Source organism: Pan paniscus, chromosome 20 (genome assembly GCF_029289425.2).
Source record: "Pan paniscus chromosome 20, NHGRI_mPanPan1-v2.0_pri, whole genome shotgun sequence".
Classification (NCBI taxonomy): domain Eukaryota; kingdom Metazoa; phylum Chordata; class Mammalia; order Primates; family Hominidae; genus Pan; species Pan paniscus.
Window position 1 is genome coordinate 38,435,422 of NC_073269.2, and position 18,478 is coordinate 38,453,899.

General features: G+C 40.4%; 1 protein-coding gene across 4 annotated transcripts in view; it reads left to right on the top strand.

Annotated features, from left to right (window-relative positions):
• The window catches only part of DPY19L3 (dpy-19 like C-mannosyltransferase 3), an 80,062-nt gene that overhangs the window by 56,361 nt on the left and 5,223 nt on the right, over positions 1–18,478 (top strand). For all 4 annotated transcript variants that reach the window (XM_034946348.3, XM_063599537.1, XM_034946349.3 and 1 more), the window contains 6 exons: positions 1,182–1,304; positions 1,685–1,796; positions 2,549–2,605; positions 6,549–6,631; positions 15,323–15,455; positions 18,200–18,358. In XM_034946348.3, coding sequence (XP_034802239.1) covers positions 1,182–1,304; positions 1,685–1,796; positions 2,549–2,605; positions 6,549–6,631; positions 15,323–15,455; positions 18,200–18,358 — 667 coding nt within the window. The remainder of the gene's footprint in view (positions 1–1,181; positions 1,305–1,684; positions 1,797–2,548; positions 2,606–6,548; positions 6,632–15,322; positions 15,456–18,199; positions 18,359–18,478) is intronic.

The following is an 18,478-nucleotide window of genomic DNA, read 5'->3' on the forward strand; positions in this document are numbered from 1 at the left end:
AATACAGGGACATTTAAATGTATCTTACTTTATTAGTAGTTTAGTAGCTGAATGTATCTGCTTGTCTGTCTCGGGTAGGTGGGTAGACTATACAGCGTGGAAACACAGGACCAAGGGATGATGATCTGAGTCTCAGGTGGGACAGACAGGGATGGAGAGATTTCATCATGCAACACAGAATAGCATGTAATTCAAAACTATGAATGGTTTATTTCTGGAATTTTCAATTTAATATTTTCGGACAGCAGTTTCCGCAATAACAAACCACTGAAAGTGAATCCACAGATAAGAGGGGACTACTGTGCATCATAACCCCGTGAAGTGTTATTGCCAAAAAAATGAACTTGTGTCTAATAAACCTCTAGATCTAATTACAAGTTTACAAGAAGCATGAAACGTATAACCACCACTGTGAGCCACACCTGGGAGACGGGAACAGCTTCAGGACATATGTTCTCTATTCTTCCACAAACAAATGGCCTGTTTTTTAAAAAAAGGAGATACTTTTATAGATCAAAAGATATTTAAAGATATATATTAGTGAAATGCAACATGCAGTTCTTAGATCCTGATTCAGAGAAACCTGAAAAAAGCAATTGATGCAAACAGGGAAAATAGAACATGAACTAGGTATTAGATGATGTTAAGGAATTATTGTTACTTTTATTGGGTGTAATAATTTTAATGTAGCCGTATTTGGTAAAAGTCATCTTTTGGATATCAGGAGGTATTGGTAGGTTAAAAATGTGATTTTTGAGGGGTCATAAAGGAACTGAATTCCAAGTTAATGGATGTGTGTTTTGCTTTTGCTTATTTGTAAAAATTTGAAAAATACTCATAATAACTGGTAAAACATCTTTTAAAAATCTCTTTCAATTTCAGCAATTCCAAAAAATTGGGTTTTTTTTTGCATTCTCTTTTAATTTAAAGAATTGAAGCACTTTAAATTTTTACTTCAAAGCTGCTGTGAAATTTCAGTTTTTCTCATTATTAATGCATTTATATTGTTACACTTTAGCCTCATAAATTCAAAATTGATCAATGCGAATTCATTTCATCTTATGGAAATAATCAATTTCTGAATACATAAAGGCATACATTTCTTGTATCTTCTTCTTTTACAAAGATCTAACTAAAATTATGTTTCCAGCTTAAATTTTGTATGTTGCTATTTTACTCAGTGATTCTACAAATCAACAATCCGTGGGTAAAATGGAAAAAGGCACAGTTGACCTGAAACCAGAAACTGCCTACAACTTAATACATACCATTCTGTTTGGATTCTTGGCATTGAGTACAATGAGGTATTTTTGTCTTACCTGTTTGTTTACTTTTTATTTGATCACTCTTGATGTTACTTAGCAATATAATTTGGAAAGTGACAATCATCTTCATTAATGATCATGGTTCCCATAAAATCATCCTTATATACTATCTTCTCTCAGTATAAAATACTCATCATCAGTTTTTACAATTAATTACAAACACGCCTCTATGTTTTACTCAAAGCATAGTCTTCAAAAGGCAGTGGAGTTAAACAACGAACCCTTCGGCAAATGGCATCTGCATAGTTTTAAGTAAGATTTTGCCGTCATAGACTGTAAAGCTGCCTTTATAGGTGTCTCAGAATCCAGATTTATATACAACTAGTACTTCTGACTTGCGCCTGTGTCTGTTCTTGCAGAATGAAGTACCTCTGGACGTCACACATGTGTGTGTTCGCATCATTCGGCCTATGTAGCCCTGAAATATGGGAGTTACTTCTGAAGTCAGTCCATCTTTATAACCCAAAGAGGGTCAGTGTCATCCCTTTTTCCATCTCCTTTTATGACTTGCAGTATTTCTTTCATACCACTTCTTTTTTTGTTTTTCAGTAGCTGTGAGATAAAATGGATACTGAAATTGAAGCTGAAAATACATAATTGATATATTAAGATTTTATAGGGAATTATTTTAAAATAATTTTATTTTAAAAAATTACTTCTTTTTTCTCAGACTATAAGTTAGTTATGTTCATTATACAGAATTTGGAAATACAAAAAAAAAGCACAAAAGGGGAATTAAAATTACCAATAATCCCCTTGTCCGGAATTATAACTGTTGTTATTATAATGTATTTTCATAAAGATAATTATTTATATATGTATGACAATTTTTCAGTAGCCTATAAATGCAGTTTTGAATTGTTCTACTCCATAAATTCACTAGGTGGCAATATGGTAGAAGCTGCAGATATCTTACAAATGATTAGAATCCTAGTATCGACTCAGTTATTCTGCATATTGGAGACTTGTGCTCCATTAAATTATATTTCTGGTATTTTTTTTTAAGGCATATATTTACAAAGCAAAACTGTAAGGCAAAAGTGTTTAAAAAAGCCGGGCACAGTGGCTCACTCCTGTAATCCTAGCTGCTCAGGAGGCTGAGACAGGAAAATCACTTGAGCCCAAGAATTCCAGGCCAGCCTAGGCAACATAGCAAGACCCTGTCTCTCAAAAAAGAAAAGGTTCAAAATACTTATAATCTAAATAATGTCTTTCTTATATAGATATGTATAATGCGATATTCAGTACCGATATTAATACTGCTGTATCTGTGCTATAAGGTAAGACTGATTTTCCTCATTCTTGTCATTCATGTATTTGGCAGAATAATTGCTTTGATTCAATATATTTTGTGTATTATTTGGCAAATAGAGTGGTTTGTGAAGGTTATAAATACCTCCTTAGCTTCTTACTGAAGGTGACATTGATGGGAATAATGGATCTTTTTCCCAAATAGTTTTAACAAGTAAAAACATGATAGTGAAAACTACTATAGCATTTAATAATTCTAATTAATTTTGGTTTAGACTCTTAATATTCAGCTGATGCAAATTCTGAAAATAAGGTGTTTTCAGACCTATTTTGAAATGAAAGTAGGAAAATTATTTTCCCATTACCTGATTTATATAGACTAAGAGATTTTTAAATGTATCTTACTTTAAGCTCCATATTTTATTAGATGCTTATCTTCATAAGAGAATTAGACACATAAATAAACAGAGCCTAAGGCTAGGCTTTTTAAAATCTGTTCTTCAGTATCAATAGGAAGTATCTGGATTTTTCATATTCTCATTTGACTAGTTTCTGAAACAGCATGAACTGCCCTTTAATTCAGAGAATTTCTTATCAGAGACAATGATCATTGGTCAGGTTGACTGTGGCTTTTTGTCACATCTTTGACATTGGCAGTCTTGAATCATCACTAGGGCAGATAGCACAGACTGTTTTATCCAATTGAGCTTCTGCCCTCTCTTTTTAAAAAACCTAACATATTAAGTTTATTTTTTTTTCCTTTAAATTTTACTTCAAGTTAAAACGATGGATTTCAAACTCTACTGTGTAGAACCCCTGATTTGGGAGGGTGGCTAAAAGCAGGGGTGATGGGGCCTCCCACAGAGAGGATCAGCTAGAGCAGCTCAGCTTTGGGGTTTATTTGCTTATATTTTCATGTAGGATTTTGTGAACCAAAGGTTTCAGGCTAAAGAAAATATTGCTAAATACTATATTGTAAATATTTCAAAAAAATGTGTTCTGTCATGAGCCTGTCTATCAAAACATTTACCATTAGCAAAACTCTGTGCTAACTCCTAGATATTAAAAAACACACAAATAGATTTATGCTTCCCCACCTCTGGGAATTTTATTGCTCTAATGCGAATAACTGAAACTTACTAAAAACATCTAGACACGAACAGTTAAGGATTAAACAGTATATGTTACTGAGGAGTCCTGTCAGTTTACCTTTACACAATGATTCTGTGGATTAAAGCACCTTCCTCACAGAAAAGATAAAGCTCATGAATGTTTTTCTCACCACTGAAGATGTACCAAACAATAACCATCTTTCATACTGCCCGTGTGCATGTAGGTTCAGTTCTTTTATGTCTCAGCTATCTATTGAAATTTTACTGATTTTTTTAAGCTATTTGAGGACTGAGGTGTTTTGTTCGTAATAAAATTGAGGAAGGACATTGTATAAGAAGTAAACTGTCCTAGGGAGCATTGATTCTTGAAGCGTGGTCCTCAGATAAACAGCATCAGCGGCTCTTGGGATCCTGTAAACATGCATGTGTTTGGGTCCCACTCCAGACCTACCGAATCAGAAGCCTGGGAGTCCAGTACAGAAATATGCATTTAACCAGCCCCCCAGTTTTAAGAACCCCCTTCTGTAGCGGTCACAGGGTTTCTCAGCAGTGGCACATTGACACTTGGGCCAAAGAATTCTTTGCCACTGGGGGCGGGGGCGGTCCTGTGTGCTGTAGGCTGCTCTGCGGCATCTTCACCCTCTGCCTGCTCATTGAAGCACCTCTCCCCTGGCTACAACCAAAAATGTCACCAGACATTGCCAAATGCCCTGGGGCTGGGGTAGGGGCACAATGTCTCCCCTTACTCATCTTGAAAACCACTGCTATAGAAGAACCGGGACAGCTAAAGAAGCCATCATCTCCAGGAAATCCTTGCAGGTTTTCCCTGAAGAAGGGAGTTAGTATCCTGAGGAATCCTCCAAAAGACTGTTGGCCTAGTCTCTCTTGATACAGGACTTTAGGAGAAATCCTAATGCATTCAGCTTTCACTGTATAAAATAGTTCAGATATTTCATCTCCACAAAACTTACATAAAATCACAGAGAAAATTAAGATGTTATGGGTATGAGGGGTTACCCTGAAACTGAATCTGTTTTCCAACTATTCCAGCTCTTACAGACTTACCCGTAAGTAATGTGAATTCATATATTTCAAAGCCTGATTTCAGTTTTACATTGCAATTGTAGTTAGAGTTTCAAAATTTCTTGTTCATAATACCAATTTTGCTGTATCTCTCTTTAGTATAAGCATATTAAAAGGGAAAAAAGCATGTACTAGCCTGCACTCCGAAGTCAAGACTTTAGTAAAATTAGGACGTTGGTCTTGATTAACTTAATTGGATTGCTGAAATCTCTACTGCTGATTGGTAAAAACGGCAGTTAGTTAATTCAGCACTTTCATATTGTTAAAGGAGTTTGCCGCAAAATTCTCACTAGCTTTTAACATTTTCAGAATTAATAACAGTAACTTTCAAACTAGAAAAATATCTAATATTCATTGAGTTCACAGATTTCAAATATGTTTATACTGTAAGAATTAGAGCATTTCATTAAAAAGTTGGTATTCTATTGGTTATCAAATTAGTAAGGAAACAGAGATCATTGAAATATTACAAAGGCGTCATTTAATCAGTAATTTTTACTACATCTCTTCCAAAAACTAGAACCAGAAGTCCTGACACCTGATTTCCCATCACTAGCAATTTTCCTGATTCACCCACCCAGGAGACAAGATTTGAATGAGCAGTAAAAATGGCCAAAGATGAGATGACCAAAAAAACAGTGATAGGTCTCAAACACAGCCAGAGATCAATCAGGTGCTGCTTTGATTCTACTAGTGGTTCTTAAATAAAAGTATTATATTTTCTACGTCAGTGGAGCATACATACATTGTCATTGGTCTTCTGTGCTAATATGTGAAGTGAATTCTACCTTTGACCTTAGAATGTATATAGATATGATCAAGTCTTTTTAGTCAACTGTCATTTGATAAAAACAATTAAGATTTAGTTAATTGTTGAATTAAATGGACTTAAGATATTAGATAAGTGGGTAATTCAGAGAGTAATTTTTACATTTTATTTAGAAAACCTTAAGTACTCAAGTTGACCAGGAGGCACCAAGAGGTATAAATACAGCCAGATGTACCAGATATTCCTGGAGAGCCCTACATTTAAATATTCTTCTCTTTCATTGTACCAGCAATTATATTAATATATGTCAAACCATTTGACCAGATTTCTAGTACAAAAATACAATCATACTATTATGAAATGAAAAGGGGGCTGGATTTGGAGCCAGGGTCCAGGTTGTAGCTCTGCCGCTTGTGACTTGGTCAAGTCAGATGCCTCTCTGAGCCTCAGTTTCCACACTTCTAAATGAAAAATAAATCCCAGTGGGTGATGCTGCCTGTTGCGTCATCCATGTCATGGGTTATTGTGAGGATAAAACAATGCCGTATTCTAAAGCATTTTTGCAGCAGTAAAATGGCTCTGTCTTCTACAGGATACATTCTACTTTTAGGGGTAAATTGCATGGTATTAGTTAATTACATATTCCTAACGGATTGTGAACTTTCTCATGGTTGGCATTCTTGTCATGTCAAAATAATGTTTTGCCAGGTATTATCATCACATACAATAGCATTTCTATTGGAGCAAGATAAAAAGCTCATTTTTTAAAGTTGGCGATACCTCACATCCTAATTAGCTTCAGCTGAAGATAATTTCAGAAACTTCCCAGGTGCTAGTTCCCTTGTATTAGGAGGGTTGCTGCAGAGGTGAAATAGTTGTATATTCCAGTTGCTATGTTTATTTAGTTCACACGTTATATGCAGTTTATCTTTTTTTCATTTAATCTTAGTGATAGTTGTGGGTGTAGGGGTGGATTTTGTTTTTGTTTTGTTTTGTTTTTAATTTCAGTTCTGGCCAGGAATGATGGATGAACTCTCCGAGTTGAGAGAATTCTATGATCCAGATACAGTGGAGCTGATGAACTGGATTAAGTAAGAGGATTTTTTTTAACTTTTAAATTTTTAAGTGCCTTTTAAGAGTCACTATAGACCACATTTCGTTTTGGGGGTTTTTTGTTTGTTTCTGAATCTAATTACGAAGAAACATTCGTCCTTACTAGATTTTTCTTTAAAACTCCGTATTTGAAAATAATGTCTTTGTATTTAAGAAATATTCTCTCCAGCTATATCTCATGAAGAAAGGAAAATACCCATTTGGAGAGGAAAACCGATTCAATAAATAAATTTCAAACCACTGACAGAAATGGCAATAAAAGTTTATAATATCTGTTGAAACTTAAAATTTGATGTCTCTGCCAATTTTATCTTTATTATTTTCATTTTAATACCATTCTGATTTTCCACTAATGGTGACACTTGAAAGTATTCTTTCTGGCCGGGCGCAATGGCTCACGCCTGTAATCCCAGCACTTTGGGAGGCTGAGGTGGGCTGATCACCCGAGGTCAGGAGTTCAAGACTAGCCTGGCCAACATGATGAAACCCCGTCTGTCTCTACTAAAAATACAAAAATTAGCCAGGCATGGTGGCAGGTGCCTCCTAGCTACTCAGGAGGCTGAGGCAGGAAAATCACTTGAGGTTGCAGTGAGCCAAGATCGCGCTACTACACTTCATCCTGGGCGACAGAGCAAGACTCTCTCTAAATAAAGAAAAAGAAAAAAGAAAGAAAATATTCTTTCCTCATTTTTTAAATTATACTGTAAACTCCAGTTAAGTAGAGGCTCATGACAGCTCAGTGCGGATTTCATGTTAACTCATCATATTGCCAAAGCCTAGGACCAGAGAAAATTTTAGATACAAAACCTGGAACTTTCCGTCTTGAATATCATAATGCTTTAGTGTCCTATTGGCTCTTATTTCTGCCGGCACTTTGTTGTTTTGCCTCGGCATTCAGCATCAGAATGAAATTTGTGTATTTCAAAGCTTTATTAACAAAACCTGCCTCCCACCAGCAAAAATAAACTTTTCTACCCAGAGCACCATTCCTATGCCCTGGAACACTGTATTTCCCTACTTTTAACCAGAAAGCAGCAGTGTAATTATTCACATGTAAATAGAGGCTGTGCATCACATGTGGTGCCTTCTGAAAGCATTGGCTGGATTGTCTGCGTCCCATGGCTAATGCTTACTCACCAGTACAGGTCAGCCCTGCGTGTCTGCAGAGATGGTCAGTGCTTGACAGCTGAGGCCTCCCTAGGGCAACGCATGGATCTCATAGAGATTTGTCTAAAACATACACATGGCTTTGGTCCTAATGTCGAACTGGGTTTGACTAGATGCAGTGAGTATAATTTTTCACATATTTCTAGTGCTGAGAGCACTAAGCCGTGCTTTGTCTTTATTAATTTTAAATCATGCCAGACGATTACAGAGTAAATAATTCCTGCAGTATTTATTATGTACAAGGAAAGAGAGTTATTCGTGTAAAGGAAAGCTAATTACTTTTGCATTAACTATAGTCAGCTGGAAATTTATGACATACATCTGAAGTTGAGGCTGATATTTTCTGTTTTCAGGACTATGCTGTTGAAATTAATGCTGAGGACCCCTGCTTTCTGGTAGCATGCTGAAGGTGGTGGGTCTTCCGGATCTCCTTAGATTAGCACCATAAACACCCCAGTCTTTCAGGAATTAATTATAAAGTCATTAAAAATGTATTCTAGCAGAGCCCCAGGTTATCTTCGGCAGTCTCAGACTACATATATTTATTTGTAGTGCCTTTATTTTTATGCTTTTCCCCACAGAAAATTAAAATAACATTTCTGGCTCTGAAAAACTGGATGAGAGATGATTCCAGGTGTAAAGAAGAGAATACAAGTGTCCTATTTCCCTCATTTGGGAGGTGATGTTCACTCCTCAGACCCTCCTTTTGCTAACAGCTCGTCTCCCTGTAGTGCTTTTGTAGTAGACATATTCCTTTGGCTTTTTTTTTTTTTTTTTGTAATTCTCAGCAACTGAAGGATTTGCCTTGTTCCAAAAAATTTGTTCTATTGTGATCTAGTCTCAGCTTTTTCCCCTAAAATTCTTCAAATCTAAATAATATTTTTGTAAAACTAACTGCTTGGTATGTTTGCAAAATAAGCATAAGTGGTGATGAATGTATGCCAAAATAGGGTCTATGTAGACATCAAATATGTTTGTTTAAATCAACACTCAAATCCACACTGGCCCGTAGGTGTGGATTCCAAACGCAAGTGACTGCCTTAATATTCTTTTAATCTGCCCTGATTTCTTCTGTTTTTGAAACGTAAAATATGACCTTCAAGTTTCACCTCACTGCTTTGATCAGTCACACGGTATCCATGTTATTAGCAAGTATGAGTTGTGCTGGAGAAAAGGCTGCGGCCTAAGGACTCTTTCAGACGCATGGGCTGTGTCTGAAAGAGTCCCAAGACGCCTGGCAGAGAACCAGCACTGTCCCTGAGGGCTGCCTCTGTCCTCCCCAGCCTGTCTTCCTGTCTGCCCTGTTCCCAGACAGTCAAAGCAGACACACTCAAATGTCTGTCTTCTGCCCATGCAGTCATCACGGCATCTATCGGACAGGGGCACAGCCTCCATTAGGGGAGGGATGGCTGTCCTTGGGATGAATCACAACTAGAGAAATAGTGGCCTGTGGAAACCCTGGGGACACCTCAAGTGACCCTCCATTTTGGCACAGGGCACCCCTTACGTGACGTGTTGAAAAGAAGCTTATCCGTCCTCTTCATCACTCACACACCTGGAAGTGTCCCGCCCCGTGTCCTTGCTGCTGGAGTAAGCCACACCCCACATGAGGCATCATGTTGTGCTCCTGGACACAGGGCTTCCGCTTGGAGATTCAGGCTTTCCAAGTATTCTCAGAGGGCTTCTCTGCTTTAAGGGTAAATTGAAAGATGTGGTTGCCTCAGTGGGAGTTGGTTCTTTTCTTTTTTATAGGCTGAAGAGATATCCTCCAGGGAAAATAAAGGGCCTTACCTGAGGGTGACACTTAACATGAGAAGGGTCATACCCAAGGGTTTGGATTCCTGTGAAGACTCTTAAAGCCTTAACTAATTTATAAAGTTATTTCACATCTGAAGTTGTGCACTTATTAATATAGTTCAGCAGATGTTCATCGAGCCCCAGTTGTGTATGGGCACCGGGTGAAGTGTGTGGATGCAGGTGGCGCTCCACTGCAGCTGCCTTTCACTGGAGTAACCGCTGGGCCTTGCCTCAGCACAATTGCCCTCATTCTTTTCTCCCGAATTCTCACCCTCGACTCCATTTTAAGATCTTCAGTGGCTTAGCAAGTTCAGTGGGAAAGTTTTTTTTAGAATTCTAATTTTTAGTAATAGAAAATGTTTTATGCTTTCCTATCTTTAGCTCCTAAAAGGAGTAGAGATTGAAGCTTCAGTATGAAACCAACAGTGTTTAGGGATTAAGTTGCTCTTTTTTACAAGGATGGTGTGACATTTGACATGTTGTTAAAGTCAGGGCCCCAGGCTGCGGTAGCCCCAGCCGCCTTCCCTAAGAGCTGGGAGGCATGTCCAGCCTTCCACACCCCAGCCTTTGTGCATTCACCTGCCTGCTGCTCTCCACGCTACACCGATGCATTGCATGCCTTGTTTTCAAGCAGATTTAAATGCATATATTCATATTTACCCTTCTCTGCTGATAAGGTTTCCTGGATACAAAGATTAAAAACTTGGATTTTTTTTTTTTTTTTTTTTTGCCTTCTGGTGTCTCTTTCAGCAAAAGTCAGGCGGTAGTTTTAAAGGTTTTCTGTGCAATTAGAAAGCACGTTTACCTCAGCAAGGCTGAATGCAACCACAATCTGTGGTTTCTACCTTGTTCCTTTGTGTCCTTGAATGTTTCATTTTTCGTTCCTGAAAGTTTTCTTCTGACATTTTGCAAATAAGATAGGCATATCTATATATTTGCATATTTTGAGGGATGACATTTTAGCTACTTCACTTTAGGAGATTTTCACTGGAAATAGTCTCTTTCCAGTAATGAAACCCGTGTGTGCAGTATTTTCTCAATGGGTCTGAAAAAATGGACCAACTTTCTTTCACATTTAACCAAAGCAGAAAGTTCGTGTATATTTTAAATATGATGTAGGCTAAGTTCAGACCTTAAATGCCTATTAAGCCTCTTTTCTATTTAATGAATCATTTTGTAGTATTTGCATAATTCTATAAATTTTTGAAGTGTAGATAAAGCAAATGTTCACACATTATATTATAATGCTCAGTTTCCCCATTAGTTCAACAGCAATTAACTTGTTGAAGCTTAGAGCTTCAAAAATAAATGAGATTATTTGTTCAAAATGCCATCAGGTCTTCCTGGAATGACATTTAAATTATATAATGTAAATCCATTTGACCTGTGAGTCCTTGTCATTATTTAGTGACATTTCTTACAGAACAAATTGTGTGCAGGTTGGGCAGCCTGCTATGGAGCTTGGCAGAGAGCTATAAAAACAAATTATCCTTTCATTTTATACATCATTTGTTCAAACATTTGTAAAAATTGCTTTGTTTTTCTATAATAGAGAAATGTCATTCAGTGGTTAAAAGCACATTAGCTATTTTAGATACAGACCACAGACTGTATCAGGCAAGAGTGTCTGTGAAGGAAGAGCACCCAGCATTATGTCCATCACTGTGCATGTTTTCAGCTAAGGACAACGGATCCCTTCTCCCTTTGCCTGCTAAATTTACCACAAAATAGAAAGGACAGTGAATATAAGTATCTTTTTAAGTTTAGAAATGTGTGATTGTTTGTTTCTCATTTTGTTCCACTTTGCTTGTAGCTTTTCCTTTGGCATTTGCCTTACGGGTAGAGTGAAGTATTGGAAGTAGCAGTGATATTTCCCAGGTTTACCACGGAGCTGGCGTATGAGACAAGGCCACATGGCATGGAGGGAAGAAGCATCATCCCTACTGTCCTCAGAAGTCAGTCATTTTCAAATAAGTGTTATTTTTGGTTTTATTTTATTTATTTTTTGAGATGGAATCTCTGTCACCCAGGCTGTAGTGCAGTGGCGTGATCTCAGCTCACTGCAACCTTCACCTCGTGGGTTCAAGCGATTCTCCTGCCTCAGCCTCCCAGGTAGTGGGACTACAGGCAGGCGCCACCACACCTGGCTAATTTGTGTATTTTTGGTAGAGATGGGGTTTCACCATGTTGGCCAGGCTGGTCTCGAACTCCTGACCTCAAGCAATCTACCCACCTTAGCCTCCCAAAGTGTTGAGATTACAGGCGTGAGCCACTGCACCCAGCCGGAAGTATTATTTTTAATTCATCTTATAGGCATGAGGATATGTGTATTTTACTGCTTTAAAATAAAGCCAAGTCCTCAGTGAAAGAGTATGTTAACAATCCAGATGATTGTGGCACTAACACATTAAATAGATTACACTTCTTTTAAACTTTCTGACTTTTTGCTAATGAGGCCAGACATTAAGACAGTCACAACTTAATGAGCTTCATTCCATTTTTTCTTTCATTCCCCTGAGCAGCCATGTGTCACTCGCTCTGCTGGTGATGGCCCTGCTGCTGCCTTGGGGCTGCACCTGCTAGGGGCCGGGGGTGGGAGCCACTCAAGAGCTCTTAGAGCCTGCTGAGGAGAGAGCATCTTCAGTGACTGCTGTTTCATTTCCAGCTTAGCTGAAGGCTTGCAGTAAGCATTAGTAAATACGTGATACACTAGGCTCACTACAGCACTGGGTTATTTTGAAGTGTTTGTCTGTAATGGGAGCTGTTAAGTAAGCTTTTTTCTTTTTTTTTTTGAGTTGGAGTTTTGCTCTGTTGCCCAGGCTGGAGTGCAGTGGCACGATCTTGGCTCACTGCAACTTATGCCTCCCGGGTTCAAGTGATTCTCCCTCCTCAGCCTCCTGAGTAGCTGGCATTACAGGCACCCACGACCACGCCTGGCTAAGTTTTGTATTTTTAGTAGAGACAGGTTTCACCATATTGGCCAGGCTGGTCTCAGGCTCCTGACCTCAAGTGATCTCCCCACCTGGCCGTCCAGAGTGCTGGGATTACAGACATGAGCCACCACACCTGGTCTAAGTAAGCTTCTTGAAGACAGGTTGTCATACCGTGTTTGCCAGCCCAGCACATAATAGACCCTCAGCAATATTTTTTGAATAAAGAACGTTATAACTCCCTAGAGGGCAGTTTAGGACTTTGGGCATTTAAGCCTTTGTGAACTCTGTAATTCATCCAAGGGCTATGATTATAGTCCAGGAGGCAGGCTGAAACCTTGATCATTAGCTGTGGCTGGATAACAAGGCCTGTCATCTCTGCTGTAATTATAAACTGCATGCTACATATAGCTTTGTGCATCTTCTTGGTGCTGAAGCTGCACAGAGATTCCTATTATACATTCAAAACGGTGATGGTGAGACAGTCTTGTGATTGGAATGGATGTTGGAAGCTCAGCTGCCGGGTTCGTCTTTTGTGTAGAAGGCCAGCTTGGCACTGTTCAGGCAGTGAGACTACAAACCAGGATCATTCGCCCCTGATAGCTCTCGCCTCCACCTCCTGCTCTGCCAGGCGTGGAAACCAGACTCATCATGTTCTCTCTGCATCCTAAATCTGTCTAGTTTAGAGGACCAAAGACAGCCACTTTTTGGCATGGATGTGTCAAGTTATCGTATCGTTGATTGCTGTGGAATGGCTCATGCCAGTTGAGAGTGTTCAAAGGAAAGAAGCCTGGCTTGGAAAAATGGTGGCACTTTAAAAAACTAATATTTGTTCATACTTGTTTCCTTTAGCAATTACACTCTAGGTGAGGGTAGCACAGTACACAAGGCCCAGAGTAAGTGTTTAGTAAGTGTCAGTTGAATTAAACTGAATTTCAGTAAAACCTTTCACTAAGGAATTCTGTGCACCTTCACGTTTTCATTGAAACCCTCTTATTCCTCTGACCATGCGGGACAGAATGTGAGAGAGTCCCTGTAAATTGTTGGTACGGGGAACAGAGCTAACATCTATTTGTTCTTGTTCCTGGATCTGTCAGAATGACAAGCTCTCAAGTGCAGCCAAGCTCATGTGAAACTTTTTTCCTGCTGGAATCTGCATTCTAGACTCTGGCATGGGAGAGGGGATGCATATTATGTGTCATTATGTATGCTCATTGTCATTCCAGCCACTTTTTTTCCTCACTTAAGAACGCTTATTGGAATGCAAGTGAATGAGAGTGTCATTGTTAGAAAGAAAATCTTGAATTTTTCAAAAGTAAACTATTTGTAAATGTCACAACTTGAATTGTGGGATGTCTTGCTTGTAGACATCCAAGGCCTCTGTTGGATGGCATTCACGCTGGAGTCTTAGCACTGAGTTGGAATAAATAAAACATCCTGGTGGGATGTATGAATGTGATGAGGCTTCTCTTAGAAACCGCAGCACCAGAGCTAGTTGCGTGCCCTGCTCCAAAACCATGGAGAACAGCCTGCCATGGCTTTTTCTGCAGAGGATGTTGAATTTTAATGATTTTAAATAAACTCCTCATAACCATCTTCCTCATTTTAGTTCAGTCCAGCAGGCACAGACTCCTCTCAATGCAAGAAGGATAAACGCAGCCCGCAGTGTCCTCAGTGGGCCTCTGTGGGAAATTCTGCACTCAGGAGAATCCCCAGAAGAGAGCTCTTAGGGCCTCCTGAGAAATTAACTCCTTGACCGCTTACAAATGACTCTCAGGTTTCCAAAAAAAAAAAAAAAAAAAGAGGAAAGGAATTAAATCAGCTACTAAGATTCCTTTTTTCCAGGGAGGAAAAAGGAAAAATGCTTTTCCTATATTCTGGGAGTCTTTTCTTGGTCCCTAGTCCCTGCCCCTCACACCCCTGGAAGACAGAAAATTGTAGCGTGGTGGGAACTGGAAAGTGAGTTTGTGCCTTAGTATTAGGGTGCCCCGTGTTCCTTAAACTGCATATAGTTTCTCATAATCAGGACCAAAGGTATATGTAAAATAATTGCGTTTTCACATCAGAAGTATTTGTGTATCCCCCATATTAAGTAATAAGATATTGGCTATTTCAGAATCTTGTTTCCATGTTTTGTTGTTGTTGTTGTTATTAATTCTGTTTTTATTTATGGTGGTATCTGTGATTTTTTTCCTTATTGCTTTTTTAAGCAAAAACCCTTGGAACTGACTCATGATCACCTGCAGTTTCTGGCTTGATGATTTGTTACATGTTGCTCTAGGTAGCTCTTTTGTTAAGTTCAATACGCAAAGCAGTGGCAGTCTTTTAGGTTATTTTTGTTAGACTCTGCCCCTCTGGAACAATAGCAGGAGAGGATTGTGGGTCTTGGCCTAGAAGCCTGGACTCAAGAGCTACACTGCCTGCCTTCTAAGACAATTCCTTATAAAAGTAAACCTAGCAAAACAGTAAGAAGTTTCCCCACCGTTATTCTGGTGAACAGTCAAAATCATACAAAACATTGTTGTAAAAAATATGGGGCTGGTGCAAAAGTAATTGAGGTTTTTGCCATTGAAAGTAATGGCAAAAACCGCAATTACTTTTGTACTCAATAGTTTGAGTACAAATCAAAACCGAAGCAAACTCCCGTTTTTTTTCCCTGACTCGTAACACTTGGTAACATAGCTGGATTCTTCTGAAAAAGTTTGCTATTGTCTTCTTTGTTGTCTTTAAGGACCTCTTAACAGTGGGGTTAATTCAGACTCTAAAATCTTTCAGCTCTAACACTCCAAGAAAGGCTGTGTTTGCGGGAAGCATGCAGTTGCTGGCCGGAGTCAAGCTGTGCACGGGAAGGACCCTAACCAACCACCCGCACTATGAAGACAGCAGCCTGAGAGAGCGGACCAGAGCGGTGAGGCTCCCCAGTGCCTCCCCTCGCTTCTTGTGGGCCAGCTATGGGCTGCGTGTCCCTATGTGTGGTAAAGATGGGGCTGAATGCTGCACCCTCCAGCATTAGGTTAGGAGGATGTATTAGTCTGTTTTCACGCTACTGATAAAGGCATACCTGACACTGGGCAATTTACAGAAGAAAGAGAGGTTTAATTGACTTACAGTTCCACATGGCTGGGGAGGCCTCACAATCATGGCAGAAGGCAAGGAAGAGCAAGTCATGTCATACATGGATGGCAGCAAGCAAAAAGAGAGCTTGTGCAGGGAAACTCCCCCTTATAAAACCATCAGATCTCATGAGATGTATTCACTACCACGAGAACAGCACGGGAAAGACTTGCCCCCATGATTCAGTTACCTCCCACCAGGTCCCTACCACATCACGTGGGACTTCAAGATGTGATTTGGGTGGGGACACAGCCAAACCATATCAGAGGGGAAATCAGAACGTAAGTGCACAGGGCTCGCATCTCCTGGTCCAGGACCTCTGCCTGCCCATATCCACTAAGGATGTGCCATTAGGCCACAGGTCCTCCCCAGGTCGGGACCTCTGCCTGCCCATATCCACTAAGGACGTGATGTTAGGCCACAGGTCCTCCCCAGGGAAGAACCGAGAAGACACACGCCTTGAGATGTGCAGAAGAGCGCATTTGGGAGCAAAGCTTTTGGATTAGGGAGGGGAAGGAAAAGGAGTTGAGGCATACTGGTCACGTTTCTTATGGACCATTCTGAAGTCTGGGGTTTTTGTTTTTTAATAGATAATAATACAGTCTCATAGTTCAAAATTCAGAACATACAAAAGGAAATATGGTGAAAAGTGCCTCTCCCATTATTGCAGTTCTTAGTTCCCCTCCTAGGAGGCAGATAATGTTAGCAGTTTCTTGTGTCTCCTTCCAGAGGTATTTCATGCATATACAAATATGCGGGGAGGGTGGTGCCCCTTTCTCCATTTTTACAAAAGAAGTGGCATTCTACATTCTGCTTCTTTGGCATTTAATGTGTTTTGGAAAACATTCTATATTCAGTATATTAACAGCTTCCTTCTTATTTTTAAAGCTGCTTAATATTTTACATGAATGTGGCATATTTTATTTAGCCATTTCTGCTGTTTCCCTGTCTTTTGTGATTATATGAACAATGCTGCAGATAAACTTGTGTGCACATCACTCTTTCCAGGCACGGTGTCTGTCTGTACAGCAGATTCTTGGATGGGGAAGTGCTGGGTCAGGGTTGTTGGCATCTGTAGTGTAGATCGAGAGATGTTATCAAGTCCTCTCTCTACAGGTTGTATCTGTTTACATTCAAGTCAGCAGTGCAGGAAGGTGCCTGTGTTCCTTCATCCTCACCAGTCAGGTTTCAAACTCATAAATGTTTCCTAATGTCACTTTTTTCATGTTGGCGGTTGAAAAGTTGTTGAAAAAGTCTTGTTTTAAGGTGAGATTTGACTAGCCTAAAAGCAGATGATTTTTACTAATCTCCTGTCTTGTATAAGAATCATTTGAATTTAGACTCCTGCTAAAATAGGAATTTTTTGATGGGCTGAAGTGTTCCAGATAGTTCCAAATTAACTAGGAGGATGCAGGAAAGGGGCTCCCTGGCTTTCCAGGCACCAGGTTCATCAGGGGTGGCCTCTACTGCTTGGACTGGAGACTGCAGAAAAGACAGGTCGAGTGCACAGAGCGTCCTGGGCATCTCCTTTCTTGTCTCAGTACTAGCGTTAGGCCCCACACACTGACATCCTGAAGGCCCTACGGCTCTTCATCAGGACCCTGGAACCCTTGGAATGCCTTCAGCCTGAGACCTTGTGCTGGACTGTAGGACAACACAGTTGTCACAGTAACAGCATCCTACCTCCCTACCATTTCACCCATCCATGTGGACACATCAAGTTAGACCCTCAAGCCCAAATCAGAAATCTAGCACTCGAAATCAGGGTGCAACAAAGGAGGCAGTGCCTCTCTTCATGAACCCCCACATTCAACACCTCACACAGCCTGTTTCCATTCCAGCCCCAGAATCTGGGACGCTCAGTTTGCATCCATCCACTGAGGGTGTGTGGCACTGGTATGAACGTGAAGGGGGCCTCCTGTGGCGTTGCCCACGGTGTGCTGCAAGTGGCTCTCACCCCTAGGATGGACGAGAGGGAGAGGAGCAGTGGGGTCTCTCAATTAGCTGAGATGCGGAGTAGCAGGTAAAGCAGCCAATGCTGCCCCAGCCTAGGAGCAGAGACCCTACAGGGATCCTTCTCCCCACCTACCAGTTTCAGAAGCTGGGGCTCTGCCTTATTGGGACGTGTGTCCCTCAGACTGTCCCATCACCCTTAATGGGCCATTTTAGTCTGGGGGTCCCCTTTTTAAAGGTAGAGACTGTGTCTTATTTACCCAGCCCTGTCATTTACCTTGGGAAAGCAGTCTTAGAATTGGTGCCTACTGATGAATATAGTCCTGACTTGAAGTAATACATTCTGAATCCAGATGTGTTCTTCCTGGCTCACTCTCTTCCCAAGGCCGAGCACTCACAGCGTTCTGGGAACTTCCACGCACATGCTCCAGGCCTGCAAATGAGCGAGTGCAGCGTGGCCTGGGCTGGAGAGAGCACCTTGGGTGTTAGGTCTTAGACTCAGCCCTGTGGAAGGTTACATCACATAGTTAACTCCCTGGCAGTCAAGTAGCATTTGCCACATTGCATTTTTATGTCTTTTTGAAGGTTTATCAGATATATGCCAAGAGGGCGCCAGAGGAAGTGCATGCCCTCCTAAGGTCCTTCGGCACTGACTACGTAATCCTGGAAGACAGCATCTGCTACGAGCGGAGGCACCGCCGGGGCTGCCGACTCCGGGACCTGCTGGACATTGCCAACGGCCACGTGAGCATGCTGCCTCTCCCTGTGTGGGGGTCTCCTGGAGGGGCAGGACTCTGATTTGAATCCTAAGAATGTGAATCTTTTTATCCTTAATGTCTAGTTGAATTACGCTACGAATCAAGT